The sequence below is a fragment of the Rhagoletis zephyria genome, unplaced genomic scaffold (genome assembly GCF_001687245.7).
Source record: "Rhagoletis zephyria isolate East Lansing unplaced genomic scaffold, Rhagoletis_zephyria_1.1 Rzeph_scaffold_01977, whole genome shotgun sequence".
Taxonomy (NCBI): domain Eukaryota; kingdom Metazoa; phylum Arthropoda; class Insecta; order Diptera; family Tephritidae; genus Rhagoletis; species Rhagoletis zephyria.
In genome coordinates, this window is record NW_016159061.1 from 41,118 (window position 1) to 64,653 (window position 23,536).

Below are 23,536 nucleotides of genomic sequence, written 5' to 3' on the forward strand. Positions count from 1 at the left end.
TAAAATACACCTTCTATAAAAATGTTAAAGTTTTAGTACCAAAAACAACGGAGTTTCGTGCCACTTTTGAAAAAGCCCTAGCTGTTTTTGATGAAAAATTTGTTGGTTAGTGCCTTTCTGAAGGTGTATGTATGTTAAACGAAGAGAAGAGAACTCGACTAAACAAAAATTTTGGGCGTTTAACGCCTTGCGGGCTCACTAGTAAAAAATTAATATTGTTAATACCCTGCTTTGCAAATAGCCTCTTAAAAAATCTAAATCATCTTTGCAATGTATGGAATAAAATTATTTTATCTACAACGCACTGATGCACATCACGCTATCCCTCTGGTACTGAGTCTCGTTGCGTGTTTGCTATAACACCTAGGACTTATAATTCCATTATGGCAGGCACCAGCGTAAGCAAAGAGTTGGTGGCGAAAGTTCCCCAGTGACGTTTCTCAAATCGTTTTATACGCTGAGCTAATTTAGTTTTGCCCATTCTTACTTGACGCATGTACTCGTCCGGCATTTGCCATCGCTGCTGGCGTCGCTTTGTTTGTTAAAGATTGTCTACTGATACATTTAGTTGAAAGGGTGGTTTTAAAGTGAAAGTTATAAAAAACAGAAAATCAGGTTTTTTTTGCATTTTTTGTTAGTTTTTTTTTATGAAAATGATAGTGTGACCTAGTAACGCTGATGCTTTGAACACTTCAGCTCTGGAAGAATGTTACACTTTTAATTTACGTGACTCAATTACAAAGGGATTTAGTTTTCAGATCGTTCTAGAGTATAAATTAGAAAAACGTACACCATGTCAACGTGTACAATTTTCTCACGCAAAGCGTACGCCCTCAGCTGGCATGTTTTGTTTTTTTTTCTATTGAATTGTTAAATTAATATTTTTTCAAGAATTAAAATTACAAAGCAGAAAATACATATGCAATTATATATTAATGAAAAATACTAGTATGGTATTTCAAATAATGTAAATATTCTTACTGTTCTACACAATTGCCAGTTGCAAATGAGAAAGCGTCATTTTGAAATGAGAATAGTTGATTGTGAATGCGAAAGCATCGTTTGGAATTGAGAAACTCATTTAAATTTCAGTATCTGTATGGATACTTATAATAAATGGATACTTATAATAAAAAATATGCAAGTTTATTATTTGCCAACGGGCATGCCTTGTAACGATAAAGCATTTACAAGTAAGGATGTTGCTTTTCCGTCATCCACCAGCTTTCCAAATATTGCAGCCCTTTCTCAACAACATTTGGCACGTTTACCAGTGGGTTTGAAAGATGTATTTGAAGGGGACATTTTTCCTTTACCCCAAATTATTTCAATGGGGTTTAGCATGGTAGAATATGGCGCTAAACTTAGCCCTTGTGCTCGTCCATTAGAATCATCAACCACAGCGTTCTCAATTCTGGAGTAACATGGAGCATTATCGCATACCACAACTGAGTCCTCCAGGTGGTTTCTCTGGTTTTCCCAACGATGCAATACTGTGGTTATCCATGCAGCACATGTTTCGGTTTTGAAGGAACCCCTCTGTTGATCGATTATCTGGCCTTAAACACATTATATAGTTATTGTCAGTGTCGAATAAATGATTTAAACATATTAAAGTAGGTCATTATGAACTACAAAGCAACCAGCCTTCAAAAGAGCATTCTTTTGGCGAAAATATGGTTTTTGTCATTGGTAAAGCTTTTTCGGAATTCGACCGAGATCGTTTTCATCTGGCCAGCAATGTTTTGTTGAATTCTTAACTAACTAACTTGCAAACAGCAACTATGAAGATCGTAACTTTCTGAAAACTTTAAAACTCTTTTTATAGCGGCCTCATTAAATAATTACATACACTGTGCGACAATTTTATGACAATTCAAACCAGAACGGACCTTGCTAATATTTTCTGAAAGTATACATATCCAGTAATAAAAAAGTAAGAAAGTCTAAGTTCGGGCGGAGCCGAACATTAAATACCCGGAATTGTTGCAAGCATCAATTTTGAATAAATTAGCTTTAATATTTAATGATTTATCGAAGATTTTGTATTTCTCTAAATTACCGTTATATGGGATGTGGGCGTGGTTATTGTCCGATTTTAAACATTTTCGGCCATTTGGTATGTTGTAGCAGGACCAACAAGTGTCAAGTTTGGAAGAAATTGGTGCAGCGGTTACCAAGATATACACATGTAACCATAAGTGGGCGTGGCTACGCCCATTTTCCAAAAATTTATAATATTCTAATTTTTCGTCGAAAAATTATTGTAAATATCAATTTTGAGTGAATTATCTTCAGTAGTTACTAAAATATCGCAGTTTTCGTATTTCTGGAATTTACCGTTATATGGGAAGTGGGCGTGGTTAAAGTCCGATTTCGCCCATTCTCAATACCAACCTACCTTGGATTAAGGGAAACCTACATACCAAATTTCGTTGAGATATCTCAATTTTTGCTCGAGTTATCGTGTACACGGACAGACGGACAGACGGACGGACAGACAGACATGGCTTAATCGATTTCTTTTTTCATCCTGATCATTTATGTATACATTTGTCTATATCTATCTCGATTCGTTTTGGCTGTTACAAACAACCGTTATGTGAACAAAATTAATATACCCTTGTGCACAAGTGCGCTCGGGTATAAAAACCTGATGGATTTGCAAAAGTTAGCTCGTATTTTTATTTTATGGCTTACTAAATTTTTCATGTCCCGGCCTAAGTAGTTTTCAAAAAAGTGGGAAAAATGGTTAAAATAAATGTCTAGGCAAAATTAAAGGTTAAGACATTCCCCATCAAAAAGCAAGTTTGAATGTTCGTTAGAGTATTTATACATTCTAGAAAATTGTTCTTCGGAAAATTTTACTAGGGATCTTCCCAGGCAAAACCTTCATGCTACCAACGTAAAAGTCTCTAAAAAACTTAAATAAAAAATTAACAAAATTTGTTTTTTTTTTTTAATTTTTTTAAAATTGTGTTTGGCTGTTATTCCTTCTTTGCATAAATTTTATGGTTTTAATTATATAGAAACTTTTTCGTTTGTGTCATGAAGTTTTTGCCGTAGAAGCCCCCTAATAAAATTTTCCGAAGAGTAATTTTCTTGGATATATCAATCCTCTAACGACGTACCAAACTTTCTTTTTGCGAGGATCCTTGCAGTATGGGTCAAAACGAGCCCATAAGACGGGAGCTAATATGTTAAAGTTTTCTACGAAAAGATTTCCCATGAAATTTTACTATAAACTTCTTAACCTTTAATTTCTTAATTTCACTCACACATTTATTTTAACAATTTTTCCACTTTTTTGAAAACTACTCAGACTGAGACATGACAACTTTAGTAGGCCACAGAATAAAAATGCGAGTTAACTTTCGCAAATCCATCGAGTGTTTTACTACTGGATGGGTATACTTTCAGAAAATGTTAACAAGTTCCGGGCTGGTTTCGGCTGTCGCACAGTGTTATTACCGAGTTAAGCGTCCTTAAATTAATTATTAAATATATGGTACAAAATGATTTTACTTTTATTTCCCATTTTCAAAAAACGCTTTCTCATTTTCAAAAACACTTACGCATTTTCATTCAACGCTTTCCCACTTGCAATTAACTATTCTCATTTCCAATTGACACATTCGCAATTAAAATTGTCAATTCTCATTTAAAATTGATTATTCTCAATTATGAAGGACGCTTTCGTATTCTCATTTGACGCTTTCTCATTTACAACTCATTATTCTTATTTAAAAATGCCACTCTCGCATTTACACTGATACTTCCCCATATTCCCATATCCCTAATCTCATTTACAATTGACTATTCTTACTTTCAATTGACGCTTGCTCATTAAGAGCCAAATTCACAGTGTGTTGTTTTATAAAAGTCTGTACTGAAAATCTGTAGTTAACTGCCCATTCTGAGTTAACTACGCACTGTGAGTTTGGCCCAATCTATAACTGTTGTTCAAGGATTTATATTATAAAAGTCCTTCATAATAATTATCAGGGAGATACCTATTTTTGGGTCTTCAAAGACTTTTATTTTGAGACTTATATAATAAAAGTCGTTTCATAATAATTATGAGTACGAACAAATTTTTTAAGTCTTAAAGGACGGGGCTTGTTCAGAACCATTTCCGAATTAGTTGAAGACCAGTCCGGGGCTAGTGGGGACAAGTTCGGGACAATATATATAAAATATATAATATAGTTTCAATCTAGTCCCCAACTGGGACCAAACTACTTCCCAACTAGCCCGAACTGGGCCCCAACTAATCCCGAAAAGGTCCCGAACTAATCCTGAAAGTGTCCAGAAGAAGCCCCGTCCTTTACGACTTAAACCATATTTTCACACTCATAGTTATGATGAAAATACTTTTATAATAAAAATCGCAAAATAAAAGGCTTTGAAGACTGAAAAATACTTAGCTCAATGAAATTATTATGAAAAGACTTTTGTTATATAGGTCTTAAAATAAAAGTAATCGATGACTTAAAAAATTTTTCTCACATATAGTTATTATCAAAAGACTTTTATAATTCTGCCGAAAATTTTGATGCCTTTTTTAAAACTCCACCGTGAAATAAATATTATTCTGGGTCTCTCCCACAACTGACGCTTTCTTATTTACTACTGGAAATGGTGTAGTTTTTAGGTTATCTGTGCGATCTTCTGATGTAGGGCACTACGCTCCCTGCACCTTGCCTGTTTAACAGATAATGCCAGATCTGCTTTGGCGTCGTACTCTGAGAAAACTGCATTATAGAGAGGCAGGAGTCCATCGATATTTTTTGAATGTAATATCATGAAAATCTACTTGAAAAAAATTGGTTCATAGAGATTATAAATGAACAACTTTTTTATTATGGCATTTTCGTTTTTACAAAAATGTTGCCTTCTCATTGCCCTCTTGTTAGTATTTTCCACACTTCTGTAAATGAACTGGAGAGTAGAAAATAATTTCTCTTAGTCCCATAGAATTTCATTCGATTGAAACATTAGAAATCACACTGTAATAAAATGACGAATAGCATAACAGAACTAGGTATAAGTGTTAACATATTGCTTGGCCAGCAAAAAGTCTAGCATACATATACATATCTAGAACTTTACTCTTCTGCAACACTATGTTTCATAACTTTTATTTCACTCAATTACGTTGCTATAGCCAATTATGTGACAACTTTCCGATTTTACTTTTTGCCTTTTTCTCCTTCTTTTCTCCATTTCAAATTCCAATTCATTTCACAGCATGCAAATCCAATAATAGCAACAGTTCACAAGCATTGGACCGTAGCCAGTGGAAGTTGTCACAACTTCATAAATATTTTTACAGTTCTCTTTGTATTTATGCATACGACTGCTTTGTTAAGAATTGAAGTACATTAGTTTCAAAGTATAAACATACATAAAATAAGTCAGATATGAAGGCTGACTTTATGTTAATATACTAGTGACAATTTCAGAGGATATATAAAAGGAGAGTATAAATTCACGCTTGGAGTTGAGATGTTTAATGTAGAAAAAGTCTTTAAAACTGTGACCCAAGTAATAACACCGTACACCATTTTTCTTGATCAGGTCATCTTTCCAAAATATTAACATTTTAAGTTCAACATGGAAAAAGTTACTAATACGCCCTGTACGAGTACGGCCATCTACGGCGTATGAGTAACATTTATTTCTCGCTCCCATTTAATACAAAACATCCCTACAATACAGCTGAGTATCATATGAATGCTCATATTATATTATCACTAATTGCAAGAGTGCTTATCAAAGTATTCAGTTTTGTTCAGACCATGGGAAAAAACTGTGTACTTTCCTGTGTAAAGTCCTCAGTACTAATAGTCAAACAATTCATTTATGCCATACTACAAAAACAAAAGTGTAGGTATTATTGCACATTTTAATTTGACTACTCACAACTTGTTTATTTATCCATCGATTTTCATCGTTAGAAGCTTTAATTTTTTTGCAAAAGAACAGGATTTAATACAAAACGAAAAAAAATAAAAAAAATAAATTTTTTTCTTTTCCCTATTAAAATTTGATTTTTGTTTTTTAATTTAAATGGAGTGGTAGCACGCACTTCCAAGAATATTTTCATTCGGATTCGCTAATGCGAATGATTTGCATCATTTTAAATATCCACATCCAATTTTGCGAAAGTTCTGCGAATGCAAATGTTCAACAAATTCTGCTAAGCGTCTTATAAGGGTCATTCCATAGTGTTTGGTGAACACTTTTTTCTAGAATGTAATTTATAACTATGTTCTCGGAATTTATACAACAACGAAAGAAATTTTTTAACCTAGAACGGTAACTAATGTATAAAAATGCTTTAAAAAAAAATATCAAACGCTTTTGTTCCAGCTAGTATAAAAGGGAACTAGTTTCAAACTATCCTAAAAAAGACTCAGTCTGCATACACAAAGTGTTCCAGTGATAACTGCTTTTCTTTTGGCAGGTGATAGGGGAGGTCTAGGCGAACAAAAAATTATATATGAGGTGGGGTCTAAAGTGCAGTAGTTCTAGTAGTGGTTCTCACAACTTAATAAAAAACCCTAATGAAAAACGACCTAGGAAACTTTTCTAGCAAACTGTATCAGCTCTTTAGAAAAAAATATTTTAAGGTAGTTTTTTCTTTTTAGGGAAATCTGGGAACTGTAAATAAAAATTTCTAGAATCCTTGACCATGGCGGCCATTTTGTTATTAAATATATATATATATTTTATTTTTTTTTTCAAATTCATCATGAAATTTCCTCCAAATTTGCAAAATATGTGTTCTACAAACTTTTGGTTTTACTCCAGAAAAACATATATCTGCATTTAATGCTCCTTATTATTAAAGCTGATGTTTTTACTCTTGTTTTATCTGTTTTTCATTAATTTATTTTGAGCATGAGTTAATTACTGCGCGAGGTATTTTGTACAGTTTGGTTAAGTGTGGTGAAAACCGAAAAGTTGTAGCAGTTGAAAAACAAGTTTTGACAATTTTTTGGGGAGATGTCGACTCTGGAAAGTTTAAAAGCCGTTCGATGAGGCTGAATTTGAATCAAAGTAGAACAATTACTTGCTTATTCCAAAAAATAGAAAAAATCTGAAATATAATTGATAGAAAATGTTTCCAACTAGGCTTTGAACTAGTTATTTATAACCATATTGAAACTTATATTCTTCTTAAAAATCATGCCAAGTTTCAAATTGATATCTCTAAAACTTTAACTAAAATTGTATTTTAATGTCCTAGATTAATTAGCTGATCGCTAGTGTGTATTAAAAAATGATAAAGATTTATATCTTTATCATAAAAAATAGAACAGAATTAGATAGGTTTATAAAGATTTTCGATACATAAAGCATTTAAGGCCCTCTTTATTTTTTATGAATTTGTGTATTAGTAAATACCGTGTTAAAGATATTTGGTAATTAGAAAAAATATCCACTTCTCCTGGAATCTCAATTTATTATCTTAAAACTCGAGTATATATATCGCACATTTTCTTGAAAGGTGTATCAATTCAGTATTTGTCGTTTTTGATACTGTGCGTAAAAGATATTCAAAGACCGTATATTTTCCTTCCATAAAAAGCGGAAATTAAATTTGTTTGTAATTTGAAAAAATCCGCACTTATGCATTTACAAACAACTTATACTTACTTTCGAAATAATATTTATTAAAAGTTGTCGATGTATTGAAATACCCAAAAGCAAGTCAAAGCTTTTCAAATTTCTTACTCATTAGCCTGAAAGAGTACAAAATTCCACAAATAGCTTATTACCTTGTTACCAGAACGAATCTTTTTGATGGTAAAACTCTTTTGTAATCAATCATTTTTCATTTATTCAATTTTCTCAATCAACTACTGCAGCACATCGGTAACCACTTTACCAGACCTCAAAGCGCGCATCACTCATACGCCATGGTGTGGCACACCAAGCACGCTAACGAAAGGCAAGAACCAAAAGAATGCTGACAAAAGCGCGTACGCTACATTTAACAGTTGAATGGTTAAAAAAATCGCGCTACTCACGCTTGTGTACGTACGCTTGTGCAAAAAAGTATATTTCTCATGATACTAATGCATATACGTATGTATGTATGTATAAATAGACATTGTCTTCTTCTTTTCCTTATGTATCTCATACATAAGTATACCCTAAGGACATTCTTATTACGATTGCAACTTATCCGTATTCATATTTATCCAATTCACTGGCTGCGCATGAAACTTCTTGACGAAAATTTCCTAGAAACTGTAAAACTTTGCAATACCCTTCGCCCTCTTGCTCAATGCTACGTTTTGCCTGAACTCTGCTAGCTTTACGTTAGGGAGCCCGTATAGTAGATAGTTGCGAATATTTTCGCACTCCTATTTTGACTTTATATTCCATTCTTCGTGCACTGCAAGCGCATTGTGGCTCTGTTGTTGCGGTGTTGGCACTGCTGTTGCAGCTGCTTGTTTGCATATCATTACCGGCAAATTGCAGGAAAACTATGCCAAAATGTTTTGGGTTGGAATGCAGCCAACGCTGGAGGAATGTATGTATGTAACTACGTTTTCTTATGATAATCGCTGTCCAAACTATGAACGAACCATGCAGGAAAGCTGGCTTAGTTTAAATGCCAAATATATCTACATATACATATGTGTGAAAATAATATTCTCAATAATAATGAAATGTTAAACTTACCGTAAATCAATATTTTTATGCACAGGCAGGTGATTAAGGAGATTTAGTCTTGAATGTATATTCAGTGCCACATTTATAGTACGCCACCGCTGCCTTTGCTGAAGGGATACTATAATATTGAGATCCCCGAGGCTTATTACTGGCTTATCGACAATGTCGCGCCCGGGCTTACACATTGTAGAATCTTTAGTAATGGCTTCAAAAACTGACACACGGTCAGCAGCTGGAGTCGTTATCGAAAGTAATTGGAACTATATTCTCTTTACCTCTATCTTGGAGAACATGCCTCGGTATTTCACGCTGAGATATTTAAAAGTCTCAAGACCATGGACTATGTGTAGAAAAAGGTATAGAAGTAGGAGATTACGTATTTGTAATGACAGCCAAGCTGTACTTAAGGCATTAGACGAAACTCTAATTACTTCCGAGTTAGTTGGGCGCTATGCAAATATCAAATAATTATATTAGAAAACATAGCGAAATTATTTTAGTCTGAATGTTTCTGAATCACTCTGGAGTACTTGGCTATAAGACATCGGATCGCTTGGTTATAGAAGGTTTAGCTTAGGTATTCCTTGGTCCGCAAACAGTTGTAGCATTTCTATCTTAGGCCATCGATGCCACCGTCAGAAACTGGGTGAATATTGCGCTTACCAATGAGTGGAAGGATTTTCATTTATTTTATTAATTTAATCAATTAAAATTTTCGAACATGTGCCAACTTCGGCTGTAAGCCTTCTTAAACCTTATTCTTCTGACAGCCATATTGCAATATTTACTTTGTCTTATAAATTTACAGTTTAATTTTCAAACAGATGGCAACTGTCTACTTTTTTCCTTCTATATTTTAAGTTGGACCACTTTTAGTACATCAGTGAAAACTGCATTCAATTTAATTCATAAGCTTTCGAGTGATGTGCGTACAAAAATAAAGACGGACAGACAGAAATTCTAAATATTGTTGATTTGGCCATATTAATTTATCTTTAATATCTATAATGTACAGACATCGGCCTGCTACAATTTTATTATATGTATGGATTAAGTGATGTCAAAGGATAAAATGCACAAAACAATAATAATATGAATTAATCTATTTGGTTTTTGGTAAAACTATAGCATTTTCATACAGATCCAGTAGACCGTATCCCAATACATACTTTATGGAGCAGCAATAACGATTAAATGCTCCAATTGATTTTGAACACTTTCTGCGAGAGAACTCCTCTGGCTCTCAATTCGTCCATCAGCTTGATCCGTTACTAAAAAGCTTTTCCAACCGCCTCCTTTGCAAAGTTGCGCTAGTTGTTCATCCCGAGTTCAGGGCCCTCTACACTTGTTCGCCCATTGACTCAATCGGCGCTCTTTCTTACGTTGTCCACCCACGGGTGCAGAGTGGAACTTTTTTTTTTCCATATCTTAAGTACACTCTGGACGTTTGCTACCAGATATCAATCTACATCTTTGAAGGAGTTGGCCCCGGTTTTGAAATTATTTGATTGCTGCTTTGGGGTAAAAGCTACTTTTTTTCGTCGGATCTTTCCAAGATTTTGTCTCTGGTGAATACTTAGTCTATAGTTTCTCTTGCGATAAGACTTCATAGCCGATGCCCTGAAAGCTGATCCGGAGATAGTTGACGCTTATATCAGGGCGGAAATTTTTGCAGATGAGCCGAAATGCACTTAACTTTCAATCGTCCAAGCATGCTTTCGTCGAACCAAATATTGAATAGACTCTATATATCCTCGCAGCCATTTTTGAATAGTAAGCATGTCTCGAATTTAAGTTTTGTGTGCGCTTGATATTTATTCACATGCATATTTACTTTCAAATGTAGCTACCTAAGTGGGTATTCAGGAAAAAGATAATTTGCCGAATATTACTTACCCGAATTTAACAGAATTCCCAGTATTCGAAATCATTTTTGGCAAGTGTTCCTTTGAGGTCTTTAGAAGAGTATATGCAAATGATTAAATGTAAACATGCTAGAAAATTTTTGGCACTGAATTGCTGAATGGCAACAAGCTATAAATGTGGCATGCAAAATACCAAAGCAACCAGGCATTGAGTTGTATGGGCGTAAATTCGATTTCACTTTTTGTTAGTAGCTGAGAAATGAAATGGTGGAAAATGTCAAATGGAAGGGAGTTTAAAAAATGCAAATAACGAGGGAACTTAATACAAGTGCACAGGATAAAAAAAAAAAATAAAAAAAAACAAAAATGATACAAAATATCAATTGCGAATTGGCAGCAGCTGCCGCTGAGTTGGCAAGACCTGGGCTCTTTTGATTTCTGATCTCGAATATGTCTGTCGTTATAGAATTTTTTTGCTCTCATATTAGAATTCTGCATATACCTATTTATGTTTTGTAAGTGCATAATGTTGAGTCGATTTCTTATTTATTTTTAAATATTTCCTTTGCAGCAAAAATGCAACAAATCTGGAACGATTTCAATGGCACATCTCTAAGCGTGAGCTGTACAAGGAGAATGACACCACTGTGGATGCATTGCTACGTGATATGATCAAGCTGCCGGTGCAGCATGTTGGTAAGTGATTACATAAATATGTACGTATGTAGATACACACTTAACTTAAGGCTTCTGCCATAGTAGTTACATTTTACATCTACATACATACGTACGCGAATGGTACATACAACAAAATTTAATTGTTTTTAATATGTGACTGTTGTAACACCGTGCGATAAAAGCAACAGAATTTCAAAACACAAAAATCAATACACTCACGAAACTATGGGCCAAACTGCGTTTTTAATTTTTTACTCTGACTTCAGTATTTTTGAAGGTAATTTGAAATTTTAAAGATATTGTTAATTCAAAAAATTATTCAAAAACTCAGTGCTATGTAGAATAACATTATGATTACCAAATGAAAGGGATAATCCTGTAGTATTTAAATACGGCAAAGTTTTTGGTTTACAAGGAAGAATAGGTATTAAAAATGCGCTTTTAATTCAGTTTTTTTTTTTTTAAGTTAATAAAGTTAGAAGCACGAAGTTCGAGGAAGTGATCGTTTGTGTTTCAGTCCTTAGCATATAATTTTTTCAGAAATAAATATTGCAAATTTTCAAGGATATTCAAGTACAAAACTTTAAAAGGACATATTCCATACCCATTAGTCCTCATGTAACAAAAAATTTAATATTTCTTAATTCTACAGAATTTTCTACTTTATTTGGTACCCACATTTTTATAATGATTTTGGGACTGATATTTTTGAAATTTTAAAGTCCTTCTTAAAAAATCTTGACGTGAGAGAGAAAAACTAAATACGCAGAAAAGTTATTTAACTTTTAGTCTTTACCTTCACAAGGTAAGCCTATTTTGCCCTTTTCAAATAATTTTTATAGTCAGCTTATATTCTAAATAGCATTTACCAATTTTCATGATGAGCGTATAACTCGTTTAGAAATCAAGTCTTACATTAAGTTCAAATTGGCCCCACTTAACTTGTTAAATGAAAAAGATCTTTTTGGAAAACGCAATCATCCACATTGAACATTTGGAGTTTGTGTGTTTTGAAACACAAAAACTTGATTTTGAATATTTTTTCGAATTCTTATTGGTAATCAAACAATCGTCAAAGTTAACTCCAAACGTTCAATATGGACGATTGCGTTTTCCAAAATGCTCTTTTTCATTTAACAAGTCAAATAGGGTCAATTTGAATGTAATAATAAAATTCTTTCTAGGCTACGAAAACTCACAATTTTCAGTTATTGTCGACAGAAGAAAAAGTTTGATTTAAGAGTTTTGCTCTGCTTATATATATATATATAAAATAGATTGCAAAACTCTGACTAATTAGAACTGAATAGACTGTTTTGGTGAACGTCTTAAAATATAATATACTTTGCAATACCGGCGGTAAAAATGCAACTTTTTTTGGTTATGCAGACTAATATAGATATATATACGAGTATATATGAACAACAATTATGCTTCCTAAAATTAAAGCACATATGTGTAAACAATGCTTCAACCAAGTGCTCTTCCTGTTTTTTTTTGTTGCTAAAGTTTTCGCATAATTAATTTATTTGTCTATTTGAAAGTTGCTTGAACTTCTGCTTAAATAAATGCACACATCCACACATATGTAAGCGCGTATTCATGAAATTCTGTGAAATAAATATGTTCTCTCATGTTGTTGTTTTAATAAACTTGAAAATTCAGTAGAAAACATGAAGCACGATGTACATTTTAAACTAAATTTCATGTACGAATGAAAGTGATAGTTTTTTAGGTGTATAGTATGCTTGTACATTAGACTGAGCCTTATTTTGCAACTTTATCCTACAAAGCAAGACTTCCCCCAAAATGGTTCACTTGGTCATAAAAACGTGACCTGCGAAAGAATTTAAAAATCGGATAACGGAAAGACATGCCTCAAAGGCGGTAACGTTCAGCAAATTCATGGAATTTTTCACAAAGTGATCGAAATTGCTTATAAGTCAGTAGGAAATTTAATATATTTTGATGGAAATTTATGTAGTTTTGCCCCCATGTCAAAATGGCCATAATATTTTTGAACCTCCCCAACTTTTAAAGTTATTGAGGTTTTTTCCATGTAAAACTAAAATTCATTCCAGCGTAAATTAATTAATCACCAAACCTAATCAATAAAATTAAGGGTTAATGATTAAAAATAAATTTTTTTAGTCACGGTTACGATTAACTGTTCCCCTTTCCAGTGAATAGTACGAACGCTGAAAAGATTATTACTTTGCTTCGTTATCGTTTTTACAGATCTGGTACTGTGAATCGGTGCATAATTTTGCTAGTATATTCAAGAACAAGGTGCAAAAATATGGAACAAAAAAAAAAAATTCTTTAATTCGTTTTGCAAACAACGTTCGTCCTGTTAAAACTCGTGACATTTATTATTAAATCCGCTATCAAAATTTTATTTTTCGTTCGAGAAAACCACTATTTTCTAGCTGTCCTGTCGTGATTCTTTACGTTATATAGCAAAATTGATTCCCTTTTTTGAAATTTTCTGAACACAAGTATATAGAGCAGACCTGGGCGGCGCCTGCCCGGCGGGCATATTCGCGAAAGCTTCATTCAACCGCACCGCTTGTTCGCACGCACACAGTGACATAAATTTCTCGCTCACTACAAAAATTCTCTGTCAAAGCTGCCCGCCTCTGGTATAGAGTAATCCGTAGTTCCCTTGTGGTGTCATACAACAAGGTGCTGACCTCGTAAAATACTTGCGTTTTCTCCGTCTAGCTTTTGTGTTCTGGCTCCATTTCATGATTTTTTCATGCGATTCTATGAACCGGCTTCAGTTGTCAAAAACCTTTGCATTTCCTTCAGTTTTATTTCCAACAGATCGCCTGTAAAGTCCTGTATTTGTGCAGCCCTCAATTTATGAATTTTTTTGAAAAAGATTTTAAGTGTAATTCTAGTAACTTTCCTATACACATAATGATGCTACGAATACCTGTACCTATTCAAGTGAATCAAAATAATAAGTATAATTTTCGGGTAGTTTGATAAACAGTTATTTTCTTCAAAATCCATGATTCTTCGAAACAATGTCAGAAACAAACTTGATGCCTTAAAGTCCAGATATAATATTGGATCTTGAGGTGAAAATGTGTACCTATTCAAGTGAATCGGGCTGTATTTTTAAGTAGTTTGATCAATTGAAATTGTCGAGATAAACTTAAACTCTATTGGAATTTGACTCCCACAAATGAGTATTTACCAAACACTGGAAAATTTTTACTTGTAGAGTTAGGATAAACATTTTCCATCCTTTTTCAAAATGGCGGGTCCTGCAAATAAAATTTTACGTTCCCAGCAGTGGGTGTTTCAATCAGTTAAAGGCGTGTCAGACGTGACAATATATTTCGTATGCAATATATTGCGAAGAGGCTGTCAAATTGAGAAACTTCAGAAAGCAGTTGCATGAGTAGTCACACCTTCCATGTAAAGTGTCTTTCGAAAGAGGTTTTCATATTTCCGAAAGCAACAATTTTTTGAATGAATAAAGTCAAGTCAATTTTAAAGTTTAAACCCTATACACAATTTGTTTTTTCAAAAACTATATTTGAAGGAAAATAAATTTTATGGGTTTTTTTGGGTTTTATAATAGTGGCTTGAATTAATTTTAAATATTCATTAACGCCTTTTGGTGGTCGCCATCAGCCAAAATTTTGTTTTTGCGTTCATCTCCGCTGGATATATTAAAAAAGCCGGTATTATTCCTTCGTTCACATATTTATATATGTAAGCAAATAGTCGATATAAGCAACTCCACAGTATGTATGTAATTTAGCGTTTTTTTTTTATAACGTTCAGAAAAATACCCCATATGTATATATTATTCTATATATAGACATATACACACATTTCTATTCTATTCTCTTATATGCAAAGAAATTTGTGGGAGGAGTTGAGAAATACCTCTAAATAGCAAATATAGCGAGCCATCTGATTTTATCAGGTATTACCAAGAGATGAAAAATGGGAATCAAGGCGTAAAGTTTGCGCTGGGCAAAAAAAAAATAAACATTCCTGTTTCACCCGAGGTTGCCCTAGGATTTTGCTTTCTAGCAACTTGCAAGTAATGCAATGCGTTCATATATTTGACCAATTTAAATTTGTTGCTTACTGGTTAATTGATGAATATTTATTTTTTTTTGTCTTTTTGTCTAAGTTTACTTTGTTTTTAATTGGGAAATAATTGTAATTGATTTTGCAACTTTATACTAACATCCATTGGTTTTTTTGTTTTGTCTTTTGTAATACATAAATGTAAAACTTTTTCTTTTCAATCTAACCACTCACTTCTCACACAAGCGTGTTGTTTTGTATATGTACATACTTACTTGCAAATTGTTAACAAGACACAGTAGCAACAATGTTGGTGGAGTTAAAACAACTCATACTTCAAGCAGCAACCGCTACATTCTGCTGGCTACGTCGAGTTAAATTGCGGTTTGCCTACAAATGTCAAGGTACCTGAATACATACCTACTTTTGTTAACAAACTGTAGGATGCGCCTTTACAAAGTACAACAAATGTTAAACAGTAACAACCAAATAAGTGCAATTAAGCTAGTTGGATCTGAAATTGCTCTCATAGTTGCAAATTGTTGCAGGGCTCTTTTAGTTGGGTTAATTTTTGAAAAGTGTTGATGTATGTATGCACATATGTTTGTTTGCGTAATGAAGCCATTTCCTTATGCTTGACTATTTTCGTGTACTTGTGAGATGGAAAAAATATGCATGCTACTTACTTTGTTAATTATTTAAAGTTGCATGCAGCGACTATATGGGTATCTTTGAATACATACATACATATGTATATATGTATTTAGCATTGGACTAATTATATCACATGTGGCTGTAATACATAGTTGGTCTTGAGAATATTTCAAGGAAGTATGATATTTTATACAGATCTCGCTTCAAATATTGGAAATTCATATGTACAAGCCATTGTGCCCCTAAATGTTTTACTATTTCGGAAAATGGCATTAAAGTTTTCAATTATTTATAAAGTGAAAGATATACAAATTTGGGAAATATCCACAGTAATATGGCATTATCTTTGACAAATTAATTTCTTTGAGAATGTAGCTTAAATGACGAACATGCTCGAATGACAGCAGTGTCGCAAAACCGTTGCCAGCAATGTTTGTTGCATATAAGCACAATGAAATCAGCAAGGCCTAATCGGTAGAAGTTATAGCTGCTATTACAGTTATCATATTCGGCAGGAACCGCACCCGGATCATCTATGTTAAATACTCCTGAGCTGAATTTCTACTCCATCTAATAGTTATTAATATACATTTGTATCTAGTACATACTATGTGCATTAGAGTGTACATACTAGAAAAAAAGTTCGTCATACACCGTTGAGCATATAGTATATAATTTTGCAAGGCAATTTCGTATTTTTCGTGATATATTTGGCATTTACAGTCGGGCCTTAATGATGTTCTTGTTTCGAGGAGAACATTTTTTTGCTCCAAAGTTCTTTGACCTCAATTACCCAATTGTAATACTTACCAAAACAGGTAAGGATTTTTAAAAAGTGGTTTTCGGTACTAGCACTTGAAAATTTTTATTTAAGGCGTATTTTAAAACATCCTATCAAAATCTGTGAAAAACGAAGTTTCGAAAAAAGTGCTGGTTAAGGCCTTCGTGAATTATGGAAGTATATATGTATGTTGCCAGTTATTTTAGATTATTAAAAAACATATTATTTTATCCCTTTTTTCGGTACTGGAAGAGACTTATGTAATTATCAATAACAGTAAAAAAATAAATAAAATAGACTTTGTAAACTAACCCGAAAATGATACAATTTTCATTCAACCTTCAAGATCTTCCAAAATTTCATGTTTTTTTTTGGATTGCAAAGTTTCATGTGGCTATCGTTCACTTAATGCAAATTTTTGATTAAAATTTTAAATTATTTTTGAAATTTTACCATGTAAAATCAGCCACATCATAGAAATCATATTTATTTCCACTTTTCCATGTGTTTTTGTTCAGCTGAAATTTTTTCAACTATAAAAAATTTAATTTTTAAATTTGACTTTGAAAAGCAATATGTATAAAGAGGTGTACAAATACTTATGCCAAAACATCATCAAGATCTGCCGCAACTTCCTTTCCCTTTTTTTTACATTGTGATGAAGTGATGTGATTAGAGGATCGGAAGATATCAGCAACATATTCAATAAATCAGAATTTTGCTCAAGCGTACATATACTTGAATTTATTAATTCGCACCATTTTAGGATTCACTTCTCACAGATTCCTGTTTAATTTTTGTAAGGCAAAGTTAACCCAATTTTACTAATATTTTAAGATTTTGGACTTTAAATCCTTTTTATATGAAAAACCCATACTTTCTCGCAGCTGGTTTACATCTTTTATTATTTGGGATAACTGATAGTAGACGCCATGTAATTGGTTTTTGGGCTGGTTCTGGCTTAGTATCTAAAAACTTAAGTAAAGTTAAAAAATGTAAAAAATAAACCTTTTATTACCAACACAAAAATTAATTAACTTAGATTAATACAAAGTTAAGAAAGAGCTTACTTTAAATAAAAGATCAATGTGTCTTTCAAACAGAAACAAAATTTATGAAATATCGTTTGCCGTTTATGAACACTACTTCTCCAAAGTTGAAAAATGTTCATCACAAAAACCAGTTTTTAATTTTGACTAAACTTCGATGAGTTTTAAATCAAATATCTTTTGACCCAAAGTAGTCAGAGCAAAACCGAAACCGGATTAAGAAAATTCAGGGTATTTTTGTATTAAGGGCATAATCACAATTAAAATATTTCACGGCCAAATTGAAAAATTTTGTTTGCATTTCCACACTCTTAGTACAGATACATGTAAATTTTTGTTTTTGTACTCCTGTTATAACTTCATATTTATTCGCCTTGGGCGTTCCCTAGGTTCGGCCAAATAATTTATTTAGTATTTTTTGAAATTACTGTGAAAAAAATATTTTGCACTCAGGGTTGTACGTGGAGCTTTTTACTGTTAGTTTGTAAGCCGGTTCGGTCTAATGTAGATATCTAAAGAATGAATTCTTGTCTCTCTAGTCGTCTCATTTGTGTGTTTCTAGACTTTCGTATCTACTATTTAGACAATTATCTCGCTTTCTGGCTTTTGATAACAACAATTCATTTCCAAAAACAATTGCATTGCGGCTTTGAAAATAGTAGAATCAACAGAAGTTGCGGAATTTTCCGGAGTATAAACTTCAATGCTCTCTACTGACAACAATGTAGGAAAACAAACTAAAAATTGTTTATGCATTCGTTTTCCCCTCTTTTACTGCTTGTCAGCGCAAGTTTTGCGGTTAAAGTGTATGGTTTTGCACTGTGTGTGTTTATTTGGCTTTGTTTCAAATTGTTATGGGCTTTTTTTGGGGTTTGTTAGCAACCCATGATCAGAAGAATTGTTCATTTCGCCCACACAAAAGCAAAAAAAAAATGAAAACAAAGGCAGACAAGTTTGCGTGTGCGAATTGCGTTGTTGTTTTCGCTACGCATGCAAGCATTCTATGTGCAGCCTTATAAATGCACATTAGGGTGGTCCAAAAATGCATGTGAGAAAGTAGTGGTTAAATAAACAATTGGGTATAGTTACTGGAAGCATCCTGAAGAGAATCAGAGTTTTCCTATCGAAAAATATCGATTTTCAAGAATTCCATACCCTTTCTACGAAAAGTTGTTTAAAATACATGGAAAACTTTGAGCGCTTTGAGCAACATCTAAATATTTTTTTTGATTGGAAAATAAATTTTTTTTGGACCACCCTAATGCACATATACATATATGTACGTTTGCATGTACACTGCATGCGAGCACTCACTTAATGGAAACGTGCACTCATTCAACGCTCTTGTAAATGGCAGAGCCTAGAAAAAGGAAATGCACTTATACGCCTGACTTTTTGGGATGGTATCCTTTTTTTCAGAAATAATAAAATGCTTGACGTATCTAGATGTTTTTTGTTTCAAATGCATTGCTGGTTTAGTGTGAGATGCAGCTTTTTTGTATTTCTCTTCACTTGTGTGTGTTAGCATAAAAGTCTTACAAAAAAAAAACGAAATAATAATAACCTTTCGGCCGCATGTACGATTGTTTTCCTCAGTTGGCATCCTTCCGCAGGAGGGGTAGGGGGCTAGTTTCAAATAACTGCCACATAGTAAATGCGTATGGTTTATTTCAGTGCTGTGTGTATGCTTGTATATTGTCGAGATGTTTTTACGCATTCACACACACCTCATGGGGAGCGCAGTTGCCTGTATGCTCCGGTCTAAACAATTTTCGAATTTTTATTTGGCCAATTTTCCGAGTTTTTGATGCCAGGTTGGTTAGTTAAAGCTTCGCGCTCCGGAAGTAGAAGCTTACATACATTGTTAGCCTGTTAGCGCTTAGAAAAGTTTAATTGTGTATTAAGTTGAGTTATGGCGCAGCTTCGTAGACTATTTTTTTTTTAACTTTTTCAGTTTTAATTATTTATGTAAGTGTGTATATTAAATTGAATATTCCTTTTATGTGGGTTTTGTGGCTTACAACACTAGTTAGTTTGTGATGTTTTCGTGCGTTGGGATAAATACGTGGTTTGCTGGTGGTTAAAAAAATATTTTTACTTTTAAAAATATTTGAATATTTTGTATGTAAAGAATAAGATGATTCACAAAAATAAATTGCTAAATTGAGCGACCATAACAATATTATGCTTTTGTGTGCGGACTATGCAGGGCCCGATCCACGGGGGTCTTGAATTGCTTTTATTGTTCGAGGGATATAAAATTGAGTGAAGGGTGCACAGTTGCATGCAATAAACAATGCATTTTTTAAATTAAGCTGATCAAATTTTGTTTCGAATTTTGGACAGTGGAATCGTGTTGCTCGTCTCAAAACCTACAATATTAGTATAATAACAAAATACAAAAAATGTTTTTTTTTTTTTAATATATGCGTTAGATTTTGCAGGTTTTTTTTTCGAAGAACACTGTTTTTACCCAATTTTTTAAGGTCAACGAGTGATTGTGGCTCAATATCAATGTTTTTTCTTGAAAGGCAATTACATTAGCTTTCACAGCCATTTTGTTTCATATCAAAATATTGCTTGTGTCGAAAGCGTTACAATTAATTGGCATGAAGTTTTAAAAAAGCACACTGCATGCCGTCAAGTTAGCTCGAATATCTTATTTTTCAGTCGAGAAAATTTGAAATTTGAAATTAATACGGTGCATTTTTAGAATTTCTCGAAGAATACGATGCCATTTTTTATTTGTTAAAATTTTCAAATTCAAATTTTTTACTCGCCAGTTAGTTTTCATCAAATCGTCACACGGTTTTCAAAACTATGTAGATGGAACAAACTTTTAATTGTACCGTCACACGATTTTTTAGGACCAAATGAATTTTGGGGAGTATGGGGTCTCCCGCGCAAAATTAATGCACCAAAATTTGTATGCTGGTCATTCTATACACATATTGCTCCTCACAACCTTTTGCATTTGTTATGTTTGCATGAGATTCCAAAAAATTGCAGGTAAATCTGCTTATATTTTTTCTGTTTGGGATGAGTTAAAAATTTGTTAAATTTTTGCGGCCGCTGTGGTGTAGTGGTTAGCAGGGCGAGCTACCATTTCACAAAACATTTCTTTGAGTTTTTTTTTACCGAGTTTTGCAATTTAATCTGCACTTGGCAGGTTTTCACTAAAAATCACTGGCAGCACTAGTGCAGAGTGCCTTACTCACGCTCTCGTTTACGGGGCGTATGAGTCAAAGAGTGTGCCTTATTTATTGGACGTTACGTATACGCATAGGATGCTTAAGTTGATTATGTACTTTCCTTATGCATAAAATAAACATACATATTAATTTTAATTTGAATTTTTTTTTAAATTTTTGTTTTATTATTACTTCTTTGCAGTACAAAAAGAGGGCGGCACACAATTGAAATTGATCATCGAATTCCCCAACGATATCAAGGCGCTGATGAAACCAATGAGGTAATTAATTAATTATATAATTTTAAGAGTGTTCAGTGTTGAGGCTCTACGCTCATTACAAGAATCGACCACATTAATATCAACAAAGTAGTTAAACGATTTACCACTGATAATAACCAAATTCACTTAACTTTGCGTGTATGAAACTTATGAATAGTTGAGCATGCAATGAAGTGGAAATTTATTGTGAATACTGATTACTACATTGCAATTGCGCAGATGTGTGATTTGCATATATACATATTTATTGGCGTAGTCCTTAATTGGTCACAACTGGCGCACGCACATTTATATGCAGCAGCTATTCACAGCGCATTAATTGGGGCTGTTATTGCATATGGCAAGCAGAATAAACCTTTTTTAATCACAGCCCATAGCAATTTATTGCAACACCCGTTTGCCATGCATTCGACGCATTGAAGTAATAAAAGTCCAATTGCCTCTGAACAGATGGATGAAGGAAAAATAAGAATTGTGACAGTTGATGGCTGATATCTTGATTGGCAACGCTCAGGTGCGTTCAGTGGCTAACGAAAGGAACTCGAAGAAATATTCATGTGACTATGTGTGGTATACATATGTGCGTTAGGGTGGTAAAAAAAAAAATTAATAAAGTTGGAATTGTATGCTCTCATCGCCTAGGATTACTTTATATTGAAAAAATATGCCCTTGTTTTTTACTTTGAAATCAAAGAAAATTAAAAGGACGCTCAAAACGCTCAAAGTTTTCCATGTATATTATATGGGATCGGTAAGCTCTGGTTTTCTTCGGAAGACTTTTTAATTTTTAATAGTTAAGATTTTTTATTGGTCCGCACTTCATTTTCTAGGGCTTTCGATGGATCTATAAAATATAGTTACTATGAAAAAAAGGCTAAATAAACAATTGGGATTATTATTGGGAATCGCCCGCAGAGAAACAGAGTTTCAAGAATTCAATATCATTTCTTTGAAAAGTCTTTTTTCGGATATAACATACTTACCCGGCAATTTTTGAGCGCTTTCAGTGACATATAAATATTTTTTCATTTAAAATAAAAAATTGCGATATGTTTTTTTCGGTATAGAACAATCGTAGGAGATGATAGTTGAAAAAATCCGACTTTACTTTTTCACATGAATTTTTGAACCACCCTAACGTATACTCATACATGGAAAAATGTAAGGAATTTCCGTTGAAAGGAGTTTCCATTACAAGAGCGTACAATATCTGGCGTATGCCGACGAGGCCGATATAATTGGTAAAAACAAACGCTACGTCTATTCTGCCAAATTAGATAGAGAAGCGAAGCGCTTGGGTCACTGTTGATACGAGTAGCTATAATCTTGAAAAACCAAATTACTTCGTTTATTAAGGAACCAGCATTAACTGTCTCCTCCTCCTCATAATTTTTGCAACTTCTGCAGCATCTACGATAATGCGCTCCGAGCCGTTATGCGTGTTTTCCGATGAGGAAGTGACTTGTTAGAGCACCAATTATCTGAGACGTATCTTCCCTCTTTAGATACTATATACTTCGAGACCTTTTTCGATCCCACTTGAGCCAAGCTTGCCTCGAAATGCGACAGGTCCCATCCATCTCTCGCTCTCGCGAGTATATAAAAAAAAAATCGCTTTTAAGAGAGTTTGTATGTGGAAAAGGGTATACCAATGCTTTCTTTGCCCGGAATAATCCTCCTCCCTATACCCCCTATATCCCCATGAAGTTCTTATCCGGAACCAGAGTTTCAACACAACAGTCCGTGTAACCCGGATGAAAACTATATCTTTCTGCATAAAATCGCTCGGAGTTTGCTGGAACTAACCTTGTTGCTTCCCCATTTCGTCTCTCGCAAGAGAGAGGTCACGGATAAGCTCCAAAGGAGTGGCTAGAGCACGCCATCCTGTCGTGCGCCCCTGGTCACATATCTTGAAGCCGAGTTAACGCCATAGAATCGTTCAGTTCCTATCCCCCCAAGGCCATTTTATGGCCTCTGAATTTATGTTTTTAATAGCTCCCCCAATGTCTAGAAAGGCTACAAGACAATAGTCCTTGTAACTGAAGGACTTTTCAATAAAACCAACCAGGTTGTGCAACGAGGTCTCCATGGAATTGCCCTTCACATGGGCATCTAGATGTTGAAAAATTTACTAATTATAATTTCTAGGGGTTTAAGTACAAAGGAAGAAAGACTAATGGGTCTGCGATAATTTGGATTTGTATGTGAAGCCTTACCGGCTTTAGGAATAAGGATAACGTAGACAGATCTCCACGACGTCGGTATGTAATTTAGCTTAAAACAGGCTACG

The 23,536-nt window shown here is 33.7% G+C and overlaps 1 protein-coding gene across 1 annotated transcript in view; it reads left to right on the forward strand.

Annotated features, from left to right (window-relative positions):
• The window catches only part of LOC108365724 (extracellular serine/threonine protein CG31145), an 86,112-nt gene that overhangs the window by 29,166 nt on the left and 33,410 nt on the right, over positions 1 to 23,536 (forward strand). The window contains exons 5-6 of the mRNA XM_017619855.1: positions 11,128 to 11,252; positions 21,168 to 21,246. Coding sequence (XP_017475344.1) covers positions 11,128 to 11,252; positions 21,168 to 21,246 — 204 coding nt within the window. The remainder of the gene's footprint in view (positions 1 to 11,127; positions 11,253 to 21,167; positions 21,247 to 23,536) is intronic.